This window comes from Chenopodium quinoa, unplaced genomic scaffold (genome assembly GCF_001683475.1).
Source record: "Chenopodium quinoa cultivar QQ74 unplaced genomic scaffold, ASM168347v1, whole genome shotgun sequence".
NCBI classification, from domain to species: Eukaryota; Viridiplantae; Streptophyta; class Magnoliopsida; order Caryophyllales; family Amaranthaceae; genus Chenopodium; species Chenopodium quinoa.
The window spans coordinates 2,275,159-2,290,192 of NW_018744895.1; the positions used below are offsets into that span (position 1 = coordinate 2,275,159).

At 36.1% G+C, this 15,034-nt stretch overlaps 2 protein-coding genes across 2 annotated transcripts; both read left to right on the forward strand.

Annotated features, from left to right (window-relative positions):
• Positions 1–5,021: 5,021 nt before the first annotated feature.
• LOC110705987 (chitinase 2-like) lies at positions 5,022–6,328 on the forward strand. Its single transcript, XM_021883908.1, has one exon. It carries the CDS (start codon positions 5,326–5,328, stop codon positions 6,190–6,192), a length of 867 nt encoding a protein of 288 aa, XP_021739600.1. The 5' UTR covers positions 5,022–5,325; the 3' UTR covers positions 6,193–6,328.
• A 4,650-nt stretch (positions 6,329–10,978) lies between these two features.
• LOC110705988 (protein FAR1-RELATED SEQUENCE 5-like) lies at positions 10,979–12,793 on the forward strand. Its single transcript, XM_021883909.1, has 2 exons — positions 10,979–11,487; positions 11,644–12,793. Exons 1-2 carry the CDS (start codon positions 10,996–10,998, stop codon positions 11,713–11,715), a joined length of 564 nt encoding a protein of 187 aa, XP_021739601.1. The 5' UTR covers positions 10,979–10,995; the 3' UTR covers positions 11,716–12,793.
• The last annotated feature ends 2,241 nt before the right edge of the window (positions 12,794–15,034 follow it).

Sequence of the window (15,034 nt, forward strand, 5' to 3'; positions counted from 1 at the left end):
CTTCGACCATGAGTGTTGTTAGTTCTCTTGTTTGAGTACTAGTTCGTTTTGATGTTGTTAAACGTATGTCGTAAAAGGGGATTATAAAGGCAATAGTTGGGTGGTTAGGGCCTCTTATTAAGGGAAGCTAACAATGCAAGACTAGGAATGTCCTCCTGTATTAACAATAGGGAACATGTCTTTGTTGTTTACAAGGCCTCTCGAAGAGCGAGACTGTGAAAATGCATGGCCGTCCTCAGATTGATTTTAGAAATCATCTACTTATTGACAGTCGAACTCGAAAATCGAGAAACACTTCTGCACGTAATAAGGATGACGAAGAATCTTATCTTATAGTTCATGAAGAGACATTAAGTGACATAAGAAATAGGCTATACACAAACAGCGCACTTGTCTAGAAGTAAAAGTGAGAGATTGAAAGGAATGGTGTCCTTCGAACAAGTATATTATTCCAATAGAGGGTTCGAAATTAATTAGAAAGCTTATTCAGTGAGGTCAGGTGATCGGAATGACTAGCTGGAGGCCGCTTTTGATCAGTAATATTAATGTATAATAAATATTACAGCTTAATCTTGACTGAAACCTTCGGGTCACACCCAATCGTGTAACCGAACCGAAACGACTAATTAATCCGAAGGATTAAATGAGTCAATAGAGTATTTACGAACAAAGACGTCGGATTCCGAGCTTAGAGCGTCGAAGCCGAGCGTCATAAGTCGAGTCGAATTTAGGAATTAATGAGACGGAAAAATCGACTAAACGACAGGTCATTACTATGGCAAGAAGGCTAGTATGGCTAGCCAAGGCCATTGCCGCAAGGCAAGGCTTAGCTCACCATGCCTAGCAAGGCCGAGCATGCCTTGCGCGCATCGCAAGGCCAGCATTGATGGTCCCACTTGCTAAGCAAGCTAGAAGTTAGCCTCCCACCATCGCAAGGTCAGGAGCAAAAAAATGCTTGTTGAGCCTCGTGCATGGTCGCAGTAGCTAGCTGGGCTCAGCTAGCACATGTAACGCAGCAGCAGCAGCAGTAGCCTGCATTGCGTGCGTAGCCTGCTGGCTGTGCATGCGTGCGGGCTGGTTGGCAGGCCCAGCCAAGGTGCCAGGTGCTAGCGAGGTTGCCTTGGTTGCCAAGGCAGGCTACCAGATAGCGTGTGCATATTGGCTCGGTTTGTTGTGAGAGTTTTCTTGGGGAGCAAAGGGTGGATGGTCCCCCCTTGTGGTCCTCACCTAACCACTTGCTCTCCTCATGTCACTTGTCGTTTGGTGATTCATTTGGATATTTGATTTAATTTAGAATTAAATTAAATTCCATTTTGCATTTTTTCCAACTCTCCCACATTGATGGGAGATGGGATTTCAAGGACTCCTTTCCCTATAAATATCAATCATTTGGCATTGGGAAGAGTTGTTGGGTTGGTAAACTTTAAGGGATCTCCAAAGAGAGAAAACCTTTGTTCTAATACTCTAAGTAATTTTTGGCCTAGCCCCAACTAAGCTTCGGGGTAGGGGCCGGCTCGGTTCGGTAGTGAGGGTGTTAGCCAACGGAGGTTCGCGCATTTGCGGGACTCTACGCTTTCAAGTCCGAGCTCTAAGTGAGAGCGAAGCACGCTTCAAAGGTAATGACTCTTTCTCTCTACTCTTGTTAAGTATGTGATTAAGGTTTTAATACATGCTTAGTTACTTTAATTTTTGTGCAGATTTTGGGTTGGTTTCGTTTCGCGTGGTGTTGGACATCACGAAACCCAACAGCTGATTGAAACGGGAGTTCGGAAACGGACTATATTATTTTAGGAAACCGGAATTGGTGTAACATGTGTCAGTAGATGAATCAATCACAACGTTAGAGTTATGGCACAGACGAATGGGGCATCTATCCGAGGAAGTGGTAAGGTTACTTCCTCATGATAGTAATACTAAGGGTAGTTTACATAAAGGTGTGAAGTGTGCTTTCGTGCTAAACATCCTAGAGACAATTTTTCTTTGAGTGATGATAAGACTTCTCGATTTTTTGAGAAAATACATTGTGATATGTGGGGTCCATACCATCATGTTTCATCGTGTGGGGCTCGTTATTTTTTAACAGTTGTTGATGATTGCTCTCGGGCAGTATGAATTTATTTGTTGATTGATAAAACTGAAGTGTTTCAAATGTTTATATGACTTTTGTTGCTATGGTAAATAGGCAATTCTCTCAATCAATTAAAGTTGTGCAAAGTGACAATGGTACAGAGTTTAATTGATTACTTGATTATTTTAAGGCAACTGGAATTTTGTTTCAAACTTGTTATTGTGTGAGTACTCCACAACAAAATGGGAGAGTTGAAAGAAACAAAAACACATTTTAAATGTTAGGAGAACGTTGAGATTTCAGGCTAAATTACCTATCTATTATTTGGGGGGCGGGGAGTGTGTTCTTGCTGTAGCCCATCTAATAAATCGTACCCTACACCTTTGCTACAAAATAAAACTCCTTTCAAAGTTCTTTTTCACAAATCACCCTCATTTGATGCTATTCATACTTTTGGGTACTTGTGTTTTGCTCATTATCAGAAAACAAATGGGGATAAATTTTCAGGTAGAAGTCGAAAATGTATATTTTTGGGGTGTCCGTCTGGAAAGAAAGGATGGAGGTTGTACGATCTAGATACAAAGAATTTCTTCGTTTCTCGTGATGTAAAGTTTATTGAAGGGGTGTTTCCGTTTGCTAGTCCAAAATATGTGAATATTGAGCTTCATATGCATGACACGAGTAGTGATACTCATCATAATATTTGCACCATATGATGATAGTATGTTTGACGTTGATGATATGGTCTATAATCTTGAAGAGCATGTGCAAAGTCATGAAGTGCAGCAGGCCATTATTGTTGATAATGTTGATAATACAGGGTATGTACAAAAAGAACCAGCTACCCATATTGACGAAACAGTAAAGGCCACGCACAGGCCCTAGCCAAATGAGTCCAGCCACGGGCAAGTTGTGGCCCCTTCTTCCAAAAGTGAACAGCAGCAGCCTAACGCCACGGGCAGGCCATGGCCAAGTAAGTCTAGCCACGGACAAGCTGTGGCTTCTTCTGTCCAAACTGAACAGGATTAGCCCGACGCCATGGGGCGTGGGTATGATGAAAAATTCCCCTCGGTTAAGTTTCGTGATTATGTGACTCACACAGTGTTTGCTAATAGTTCGTCTTCGTCCACTCCATCTTCTAATCTCTCCTCGGGTACTCCATATCCTTTAGCACACTATATTAATTGTGACAATTTTTCTATGAATTATCGAAAGTTTCTTGCAGCTAATATTAAGGGTAAGGAATCTAAGTCTTTTAAAGAAGCAATGCAGTATGATGGTTGGCAAAAATCAATGAAATAGGAGATTCAAGCTTTAGAAGATAATGGAACATGGATCTTGGAGCATTTACCTCCAGGTAAACGAGCTCTCGGTAGTCAATGGGTTTTTACAAGATTAAGTTTCTATCAAATGGGTCAAATCTCGTTTAGTCGTTTTTGGTAACAAGTTGGCATTGATTATAATGAAACTTTTTCCCCGTTTGCGAAAATGACTACAATTCGGGCTTTTCATGCTATTGCGGCGTCCAAAAATTGGGAGCTTCACCAAATAGACGTTCACAATGCTTTTTTTCATGGTGATCTTAATGAGGAAGTTTACATAAATGAACCTTCCTCTCGGGTTTGAGAGCTCGGATCCTTCTTTGGTTTTTCGGTTGCGTAAGTCATTGTATGGCTTGAAGCAAGCTCCGATATGTTGGTTTGCAAAGCTTGTGACGGCTTTGAAAGAGTACGGTTTTCTTCAATATTATTTTGATTATTCTTTGTTTACATTTACTAAGGACGATATTCAAATTAATGTCTTAGTATATGTTGATGATCGTATTATTTCTAGGAACAATCCGCTGCACTTGCTACTTACAAAGCCTATCTTACTGATTGTTTCAAAGTGAAGGATCTTGGTCCTTTGAAATATTTTTTGGGTATACAAGTAGCCCGAAGTTCTGCAGGTTAATGGAGAGTTTCTTGTGAACCCAGAGTCCTATCGTTGTCTTGTGGGTCGTTTGATTTATCTTGGAGTCACTCATCCGGATTTGGCATATTCTATTCATATGTTATCTTAGTTTATGTAAGAACCTCGGATCGAGCATTGGGATGCGGCGCTACGAGTGGTTTAGTATTTGAAGGGCACTCCAAGTCAGGGAATTCTTTTACGTGCTGATTGTGAATTGAATTTGCAGGGTCGGTGTGACTCAGATTGGGCGACTTGTCCTCTTACTCACTGATATTTGACAGGTTGACTTGTATTTCTAGGCCAATCACCTATTTCATGGAAGATAAAGAAGCAACATACAGTGTCACTGTCATCTGTAGAGGCCATATATAGATCTATGGTCGCGATTACTTGTGAGCTTAAGTGGCTTAAGGGCATATTGCTGAGTTTGGGTGTGCAACATCTGAAGGCGATCAAGTTATTTTGTGATAGTGAGTATGTGTTACACATTGCAAAGAACCCTGTTTTTCATGAACGAACAAAGCATATTAAGGTTGATTGTCATTTTGTTCGTGATGTGATTAATGAAGGCTTGATTTCTCCGTCACATGTTTCGACTTCTTTTCAACTTGCGGACATTTTTACAAAAGCTCTTAGCAAAACCCAGTTTGACTTTCTTCTTTCCAAGTTGGGCATTTTTGAACCGCATGCTCCAACGTCCAACCTGAGGGGGGGGGGGGATTGGTATTGAGATAATATCGTATAATATATTTTTAGAATATCTTGTGGTATATTTGTTAAGATATATTCGTGACATTATTATGTATTTTGGGATTATCCTAGTTTCCTAGTATATCATTTATTCTAGGGTTAGGAAAATTGTAACATTATATATTTTTTGATGAGCTAATGAGAAAGATAAGCCAAAGTGGAAATTCTTCAAAACTTTCACCCTTAAACAACAAGCATCATTAAAGAAACTAATTATATTAACTATAAAAATGGATGAAATATATCTAATGTGGTTGAGTGAGAATTTGAAAAAGAAAGAGTCATAGTATAAATTATTATAACCTACTTGGGAATGTTCTTAGAGCTATCTAGTTATCCTACTAAAATGAGAAATTGGGAGAGAAAAAGTCATGGTATTATTTTTATAGCATAAATGGGGATGTTCTCACATCTATCCAATCATCCGAACATATTATTGAAAATTTGGGAAAGAAAGAGTCCTCAAATTTTGCTATAAATATGGTATTGTTACCCTTCCCAACATACATCAACCATTAACATTCATCATTTGCTCAAAAAAAAAAAAATTCATTATGGCCTCATCCTCTACAGGAGACTCAATGCTATTCACAGCATACATTGGAGCAATGTACAAAAATATAAAATTTTCAGACGTACCTATCAACAAAAATGTGCAATTCAACTTCCTTCTTTCATTCGCTATCGATTACACAGAATCCTCTTCTTCTCCAACCCCCACAAATGGCAAATTTAACATCTTTTGGGATCATTACAAACTCACTCCTTCTGAAGTTTTGTCTATGAAAAACAATCACCCAAATGTAAGGGTAGGCGTAAGCTTAGGTGGTGATTCGGTTTCCGGCCAAAAAGCTATTTTCATGCCCAGTTCAATAGATTCATGGGTCTCAAACGCTGTTTCTTCTTTGAAGGATATCATCAATAAATATCATCTTGATGGTATTGACATCAATTACGAGCACTTTGAAAGTGGAAGTGACACTCAGACGTTTGTTGAGTGCATTGGACTTTTGACAAAGAATCTCAAGGAGAATAATATAGTGAAATTTGTGTCAATAGCTCCATTTGATGATGACGATGTCCAAAAACGCTACCAGGCTCTGTGGAAGAAATATGGGAAGTATATAGACTACGTCAATTTTCAGTTTTATTCATATGAGCAAATTACAAGTAAATCCGAATTCATCACTTATTTTAAGAATGAAAGAAGAAATTACAAAGATGGTAAGATTTTGGCAAGTTATATTAGTGATGGAAGCAAAGGGCTAAAACCAGGAAAAGACTTCTTTAAAGCTTGTGAGAAGCTAAAGGAAATGAACTTACTACACGGGATCTTCTTTTGGTGTGCTGATGATTCTAAGGTATTGAAGTTCAAGCATGAAGTTAAAGCTCAAGAATTGCTTGCAGCACCAAGATTTTAGTCTTCCTGTAATTAATTTGCTTTTTTAGGAAAGTTGCATGATTTTACTTGCTCATTAGGGGGAAGGTTTTGCATGTGACAAAAAAAATGTCATTTTATGTACTGTCTTTCAAATAAAGTTACTACGAAGTATTATATATGATAATCTCATATTTTGTTGTTTTGAATTTGTCACAGGTACGGTACGTCATTGACTTAACCTACATATTTAATGAATTTAATCAATGGTTAATTTACAATTCTAATAAGAGTTGTGAGAATTGTTCAAACAACTTTTAATATGCCTATAGGTGTGTGTTATGTAACTTTTGAGATTATATTACACGTTAATTATATAAATAGTTTGTTTAAAATAAGACTATCATGAATTGTTAATTCGCAAACTTTAAAACTAAATGTTAAAAGATCAATTCAACCAAAACCTTAAGCTGATGTCTGTAGCTTAGGATTATGTTTTATACTCTATCACGTTTTCTCATAGGGGAACCCTTTGAACTTGAAATGTGGATGCAATATGATATGGACCCTTAGCAAAATATTCCATTTTAAATTGGGGGGTGAATGAGATTAGAACCCGTGACCTTTGTGTCACGTTGACTCCTACCATGTTAAGACTAAAATAACCTAAAACTTATGCTGATGGTTCAGGTCCATGAACATATTTTATACTCTATCCTATCTTGTTTTTATTTGGCTTTTTTGGAAAGTGAAAAATACCATCTACTATTATAGTCATTTTTTTATGTAGAAATACCATCTACTATTAATAAGCACCAACAGATTTTTATTTTATTTTATTTTATTTTATTTTTTTTTTTTTTTTTTTTTTTTACCATCAACAATTATTCATAACTGTAAAAATTACCATATGTTTGCCCAACTTCTATATTGTAACGTCATGTGGGCCCCTCTAACTACCCATCCCCCCTTCTATTTCTCTGCTTTTCGCTCTCTCTTCTCTCAATTCTCACCTCTGTTGTTTGAACATTGTTCCCAACTCTCTTAATTTGTATGAAAAAATTGGTTTAAATAAAACCAACTTTTGCCGATTTACTTTAAATAAACCTAACTTTCGATTATTTTAGAATAATTCCAACTTTGGGGTCTATTTACTTCTAACAGTCCTAATAACCGGTTACCTGATGAGAAGGTGAATTTTTTTTTCTATATAAATTTAATAAAATGTGAAGTGTCATGAACTAATTGGTAAAAAAAATAAAAATAAAAAAAAGCCCCCACGATAAATTGCCAGAGGAAGGTAGGTGGGGACAAAAAAAAAAAAAAAAAAAAATTATCTGTATACAATTGTGTACAGTTCATTGACAAAGAATAGGAGGTGGTTTAGTGGTTTTAGTGTTAACAAGGTTTCTTTGTGGTTGTGGGTTCAATCCCTACATCTAGCATTTTTTTTTCCTTACTTATTTCTGTTTTAAAATTTTCCCCGTCCTTGCTCGGAGGAAGTCTTTGGCAAAAGTGAGAGGGTCCATTTGGACCAGCACACAAATAAAATAATAATAATATCCTGAAAAAAAACAAAAAAACAAATAAATTAATTTAATTTCCTTCCGTTAGGTTGGAAAACGGGAATGGGTATGTTTTTGGGGGGGAATTTTACCGCCAAATTGCTGCTGATTTCTACTGATGTCAATGCTTTAATTTCCCAAAATTGATAGAAAAGAAAGAGAGAGAAAGTCTCAAAGTTCAACAAAAAAAAATTCCAACAAAAACTTCAACAAAAATAGCAAGAACGACGAAGCTCTAAATTTAATCTAAGTTAAAAATTTAGTAAATTCAAAAACGACAAACAGGTGACTATAATTTATTTATAATTAGTGTTGTTATTTTAATTAGTGTTTTTGTTCTTTTCAATTTAATTCGTTAATGTATTAAACTAAATTTCTAGGGTTTCTAAATTGGATTTTCGTGAGTTGTTTACTAATCTCAACAAAGACCATCTAATTCAGGTACTTGACTTTAATTTTAATGTATTAAACTAATATTTTGTTGTATTGAAGTTAGGTTAAAGCAAGAAATTAAGTACGGAGTGTAATGCAATTCTATTTTTTTTATTGTGGTTATTGTATTGATTTCGGAAATTAGTTAATATTATGTTAATATTTGTACTGTTGTCGTAATTATCAATTGAAGTTGTTAATTAATTCAAAACTCAATTTCTAGGGTTTCTAGATAATATTTTGTTAATAATTTTGGTGGTGTCTTGGATTTGGAGGGTTTCATAATTTGCAAAACTTCTTTTAGGGTTGGGAAAGAATTGACATTTTGTTGTTATTTTAATAGTATAGTATAAACCTTAATGTTGCTAGTATGAACCTTGATGTGATAAAAATGACTTGGTTGTTAGTTTAATTGTGGTAGATCATTTCTAGGGTTATAGTTGAAGACCATTAGTTCAATTTAGGGTTTGTGAATTGGGGATAAAGTGGTGGTGTTTGAATTCAATTGATTGGATGAAAATGAAGAAAGGTCCTTAGACAGATTTTTGTAGTGACTAAATTGATTTGGTGTATTATTTGTATGTGCTTATTATTTCAATTACATAGAGCATATATGTATTGAATTTTGAATTGTAATCATCATGCTTGGTATTTCATTTACACAAAACATGTATGTATTGAATTTGCCTAATTCATGAAATTGTATAGTTGGAAATCATGTGTAGTTTATCTGATAATCTCAAGATCGCTAAATGTAGGTAGTTTATGATTGAAAATGTTTGTTGGAAATGTTTATTTCAAATTGAATGTAGACTAGTAGTTTATCTTATTTATAAGTTTATAAGTCATTATGTGCAAATGTTTATTTATTTGAATTGAACCTTTTATATGAGCTTGAGTGTGCTTGCATTTGATATGAAAAAAAAATGTGTTTGTATGCTTCTAATCAAAGAGTCAAAGAGTAACGATTAGCATTTGCACGAGACACGAGCTCAAAAAAAATTAAGCAAACTATTTAATGTTTTAATGATTACTGCTATATTTTCTTTTAAATTCAAAAGGGGAGATTATGTTATAAATATCAATATATGTTTATGATTTGGTGAATGAATTGTTTATGATTTCATTATGTTAGAAATATATGTTCATATTACTACATAATGTTGTCCTCGAATGTCTTAAAAGTTTCTATGTGCTTATCATAAAGTGATGTACATCTGTTCTTAGGATAAGGGGGGGGGGGGGGGTGGCAGTACAAGTGGTGCGAATTTGGACTGTGATGATGTTTTGCTCTTGGACTCTGATGATGAGGTTAGGCCCCAATGCAATTAGGTAGCAGATTCAACATACTTGTGTGATGGAACGCATAGTATGAGGTGCTATGATGCTGTTCTTTCTAATGGGGTTGTTCCTAAGCCCTTTGTAGGGATGATATTTGCTAGTTGGGGAGATGTTGATAGTCATTTCAAGAACTATGGAAGGCAACAAAGTTTTGGTATTCTTCGTGCATCTGGTTCTTACACCCAGAAGAAGGGTGCTGCGACGAATCAGCTAAGAGGGTACATGTGGAAGTGTGAATGTTATAGAGGCACTACTTATAGCCGTCACATTAATGGGAAAAGGGTGGATGCTGAACGTGAAGGGCCTGCGCGGCGTAAGTAAAAGAAATGTGACTGCCTTGTGTATATGTACTGCTGCAAAAACAAATCTGGTGATTAGGTGGTGAAGGGGTTGGGATTACAGCACAAGAATCATGTCCCTACACCTCGAAAGTCTCGCTTCATTGCTATGTATAGGCAGGACAACATCAATGCTGTTGTGAAGAGAAAGATCTTCATTGATGTTGGTGCTAGGTCTAAGGTCACCCAAGTCTTCAACTCACTAGCCAGTGAGAGGAATGGGGTTGAAAATGTGAACTTTACCAAAAACGATTTGAGGAATATTATCAGTCGGGAAAGAAGTGAAGAGATGAAGAATTGTGACTGGAATGCATTATTCAATTACTTCAATGACATGTGTGCTGATAATCAGAACTTCTATCATATGCATAGGGTAGACAAATTCAATAAATTGTCCGATGTTATGTGGGTTGACCCAAGAAGTAGAGCTGCATATGAGGAGTTTGGGGATGTGGTTGTGTTTGACTTTACGTACTTAAAAAATGAGTAGGACTTGCCATTAGCAAACTTTGTCAATGTAAACCATCATGGATAAAGTATTCTGCTAGGATGTGCCTTGCTTTCCCATGAGAATACGGAAACCTTTAAGTGGTTATTCAGAACTTGGTTAGGGTGTATGTCTAACAAGAAACCCTTGGCTGTATTAACTGACCAAGATGCTGCAATGAAGAAAGCTCTCCATAATGTTATGCGTGCAACACGCCACCACTAGTGCTTATGGCACAAACTTACCAAGTTCAGCAAGAAACTTGGGAGGCTTGAGACTTATGAATTATTTAAGGTGGAACTTCACAATGTCATTTATGACAGCCTTACTGCTAATGACTTTGAGAAGGATTTGGCTACTGTCATTACAAAATATAAGCTCGAGTATGAATCGTGGCTGGCAGGTTAGTATGTGTAGTGTTTTACCTAATCCTTTACCTTATTTTTTCAACAGTGTTATACATAAATGTCTTCCATTTTAGTTAAATAGGTTGATTCATTATATGAATAATTCATGGATTTTGTTAAATTTGTTAGTTATTTAATAACATTTGGAAAATATTTGTGTATTAAATCTTGCACTTTATCTATTTATCTGTTGGTACTGTTAATTTGGTTTATGTATTTTCTCACCTATCTTTAATAGGTTTGTACTGCGAGAGGAAAATGTGGGTTCCTGCCTACATGAGACACATCTTCTGGGCAGGAAGTAAGACGACTCAGTGTGTTAAAAGCATTAACTCTTTCTTTGATGGCTTCCTCAACAAGCACACACGGTTGTTTGAGTTTGGGCCAAAATACATCCAAGCAATGGTGTCAAGAGCAAATGATAAGCAACCAGCTGATGCTGCTGATCAGCGGTTTTCTCGACCACTTATCACTGGTTTTATGCCCGAACGGTTTTTCAGAAAAATCTACACAGATGCAAAGTTTTTGGATGTCCAAGAAGAATGCAATAGGGTGACCCCGTTGCAAAAGGTCATCAATTCTGATGTTGAAACTGTTACCCATATGATTGAGGAAAGAGTGTGGGTCTTGTGCAAGGATACTCGGATAGAATTTCGGACTCAATATACGAGGATATATCATGTGAAAATGCACGCAAAAACCAGTGAAGCTTATTGCAACTACAAGCATTTTGAAACTCATGGCATTATATGTCATCATATCATTAAGGTATTCTTATCTATGTGCTTATAATTTCAATTACATACAACATATATTTATTGAATTTCGAAATTGTGGTCATCATTCTTGTTATTTCAATTACATATGCCTAATTCATGAATATGTGTAGTTGTGAATAATGTTTGTTTACTTGATAATCTCAAGGTTTCGGATATGCATAAGGTGACTATTGTCCCTAAAAAGTCTGTCTTACCCGCTGGCACAAGGATGTTTTGAGAAAGCACACTAGGGTCAAGGTCGCTTACCATGATCCTTCTAAGACGGAAAAGGCAAGAAGGTATGATGAAATGATGGTAGCTTTTGAGCATGTATGCATTAAGGCATATGCAGTGGCTGATTGTGTCCCTATAGTTATCGAGTCACTTCAGTAGTTGGACATCAACTTGGATACCATAGCCACTACAGCAGGCATATCTGGTGTCACACCAAGTAAGAAAACTCAACCTAAATCAATCAAGAAATCTCCTGCTTCCTCTAAAAAGAAATCTCCAAAGCTTGTGAACACCAAGAGAAAAGGGACTGTCACCGAGACAGAGAATCAGTGTGCTTTTAATGTTTCTCCTTCCTATTTTGAGAGTGGTTCTCCATCTACTGATGTGTTGGTCAATGACCCCGTTTCTCTCAAAAAACCTCATAGAAATTTAAGTTGCAGGTACTGGTCTTGTGTAGAGAGGCCTAAACTGCGATCTCCGGTCAAGGCCAAGTCCAACAGAAAAAGGCACTACACCCTCAGGTTACTTGCAACAATAAGATGTTCATGTATAACATTTTTGCTTCTAATATCACTTACTAATGGTATAATTATGTGCAAGAGAGCTCTAATGAAGTACCTCGCTTGTCTGCTTGTGGCATTGAGATGCTGACTGAAGATGGTTCAGTTGGGTACTTCACTAGCACAGTGGAAGCGGAGTCCTATGGTTTTGTGTTGTGTTTTGAAGATGATGAAGGTTGTGAAGATGATCTTCTCACCCAACATTATCTGGTTTGGGTATAAACTATAGTTTCTGTGTAATTTTTTGGATGTTAAAGGATAGGTGAAAATTAGGGAATAATATTTTTTGGAGCATTTGTAGGTGGGCAGTCATTTTTTGGACTTTGCCCCTGGAAGAGGTTTATTTTTTGGTGTGTTTGCTTTGGTTGAACACACGAGTCTAACAACTATGCAGCTGACAGTTAACTTAGAACTAGTTAAGAGGGATGTATATCTAATCCCTACCCCCCTAATCCTTTTGAACATTGAAGTACCTCTAATGGTCTTAATTGACAACATTTGTAACCTTTTGTGAACAGCTACTATACATAATGTTGGATGTTTAATTTGGATTTTACATTGTGATTGCAGTCTTTGTTAATCACGGCGCTATGTTCATGATAGGGTAGGTTCAAACATGCTTAAAATTGATTTTTAAAAACATAAATTGTTTTGGTCATGTATTTTTTGTTAACTAATCAATATAAAAATAATCCGTATAATTTCAAAAACTATTAGTTATTAACTTGTACATGACATAGAATTTTTATTAATTCAATACAAAAGAAATTAACTTTTTTACAAACTTTATTAGAAGTTGTGGTATTCACGTGTTTCTAATTAAATAGTTAAAAATTTAAAACTTAGGAGATCGCTACCTTATAACTTCCTCATTTTAATTGAAACACATATGGTTCAATACTTACTTTTATTGATATGAAACTTATACCTTACCTTTACTTTTTCTTATTTGAATTAAAACTTATAAGTTCCTCATTAGTGCACAATGATATGAAAGATTGAGTCTTGACGTGATAGGCTTTGTCCCCATGTCTCTATATATGTAGTCAATAATCGATTAATACAAAAGGTTCCATTCTTATTTTTGTTAAAATTAAAACTTATAAGTTAGCTTTACTTATTTTTATTGGAATTAAAAAAGTATAACGTCATTAGTGTATAAATGATTCGGAAGATTGGGTCTTCAAGTAATAGGCTTTGTCCCCATGATTGCTAAAGTGATAAATTAAATGAACTCTTACTAGTAACTTATAAATAGTAATAAATATAAATATTTGTTTTAAAAAAAAATATGTATGTTAATAAAATATATACATGATAGGCTTATCGCGTACCTAACAAAAATAACCTAACTATTCCTTCTAACTGTGTAGTAGGGCAAGTAAGGATCGAATCCCAAGAGACTATGGTTCATTCAATTAATCAGACTCAATTAATCACTAAGCACGTCCCCAATCAATAATGGATGATAATAATCAACTAATATATTAAATAACACAATTAACTAGAGGAAATATTAATCAATAAACTAAAGCATCCAAGATCAAGCATTACCACGATTATGATTGATAAACTAATAAATCTACCCCCAATATATAAATCAATTGACAAGAAGAAAAGCAATCCCTAATAATAATACCAAAGGTCTCTTCCAAGTTATCAATGGCTTCCCAAATTAACTATCAAGCCTACTTCCGTGGAATCAAGCGAATAAGGGACATTAAACACCATGCCTAGATTCCTAATTATTCAATCATCTACTTCCGTGATGATCTTCAAACCCTTAATTGGAATAACCTAATCCCGTTAATACCCAACTTCCGTTGCAATAAGAACAAAGGGATGATAACAATACTAATTATTCCTAATCTAGTATTGGCATAAACACAATCAATTAAGCATGTCAATTGGGATTATTATTGGGGAATTTAAAGATCTACTTTATACATCAATCATAATCGGGCTTAGCAAGATCCTGGATTAAGGAAACTACTCACACATCATAATAAAATCAAAATCAAGTTCAAAAACAAGAAACAGTAAAGAAAACATATTTAGAGAACAGTGAATATCAGAAAAGAGTGAAGTAAGATAAATACCAATTACTCCAATTGAAAGAACTCAAATTGTTGATGAACAATTGATTAATCTGGGATTAAAAGATTGAAATTGCTTAAAGGAAATAAAACTAGGGTTCTTGAGAGTTTTCTAGGGCTTAAGGAGAAAAACTAATGAAAAACTCACTCTAAGAGTTAATTACAAAAGGGTATTTATACCCTCAAAAGATAGAAATTCGGAAATAGCTGAAATCGCGCAATCTTGAACATCGCCCGGTCAGACCGGGCAAACCTCGCCCGATCGGGCGGAGGAAGGCTGCGTAAAATACGACAGTTTTCCTTCTTTGCCCGGTCAGACCGGGCGAACCTCGCCCGGTCGGGCGCGCGTAACACGTTTCCAGAATTGCATCTTCATAACTTGACTTCTTCATCGCCCGGTCTGACCGGGCGAAGCCTGCCCGATCGGGCGCGCGTTGCACCGTTCAGAATTGGGCTTCTTCCTGTGAACTCTTCATTGCCCGGTCTGCCCGGGCAAGCCATGCCCGGTCGGGCACTCCACATAAATTGCAGTTCTTGGCTATCAACTCTTCCGAATCTACTAAAAACACGTCCAATTGCCTAGAAACGCTTCATATTCCTGAAAAGCTTACTAAAACAATCGAATACACTAAAGAAGAGATTGTTAGCAAGAAATGGCTCCGTAGAG

Coding starts and splice junctions, on each gene's coding strand:
- LOC110705987 (XM_021883908.1), top strand. CDS start 5,326: ATGGCCTCATCCTCTACAGGAGACTCAATGCTATTCACAGCATACATT.
- LOC110705988 (XM_021883909.1), top strand. CDS start 10,996: ATGAGACACATCTTCTGGGCAGGAAGTAAGACGACTCAGTGTGTTAAA. Junction 11,488..11,643: donor TATGTCATCATATCATTAAG/GTATTCTTATCT, acceptor GATAATCTCAAG/GTTTCGGATATGCATAAGGT.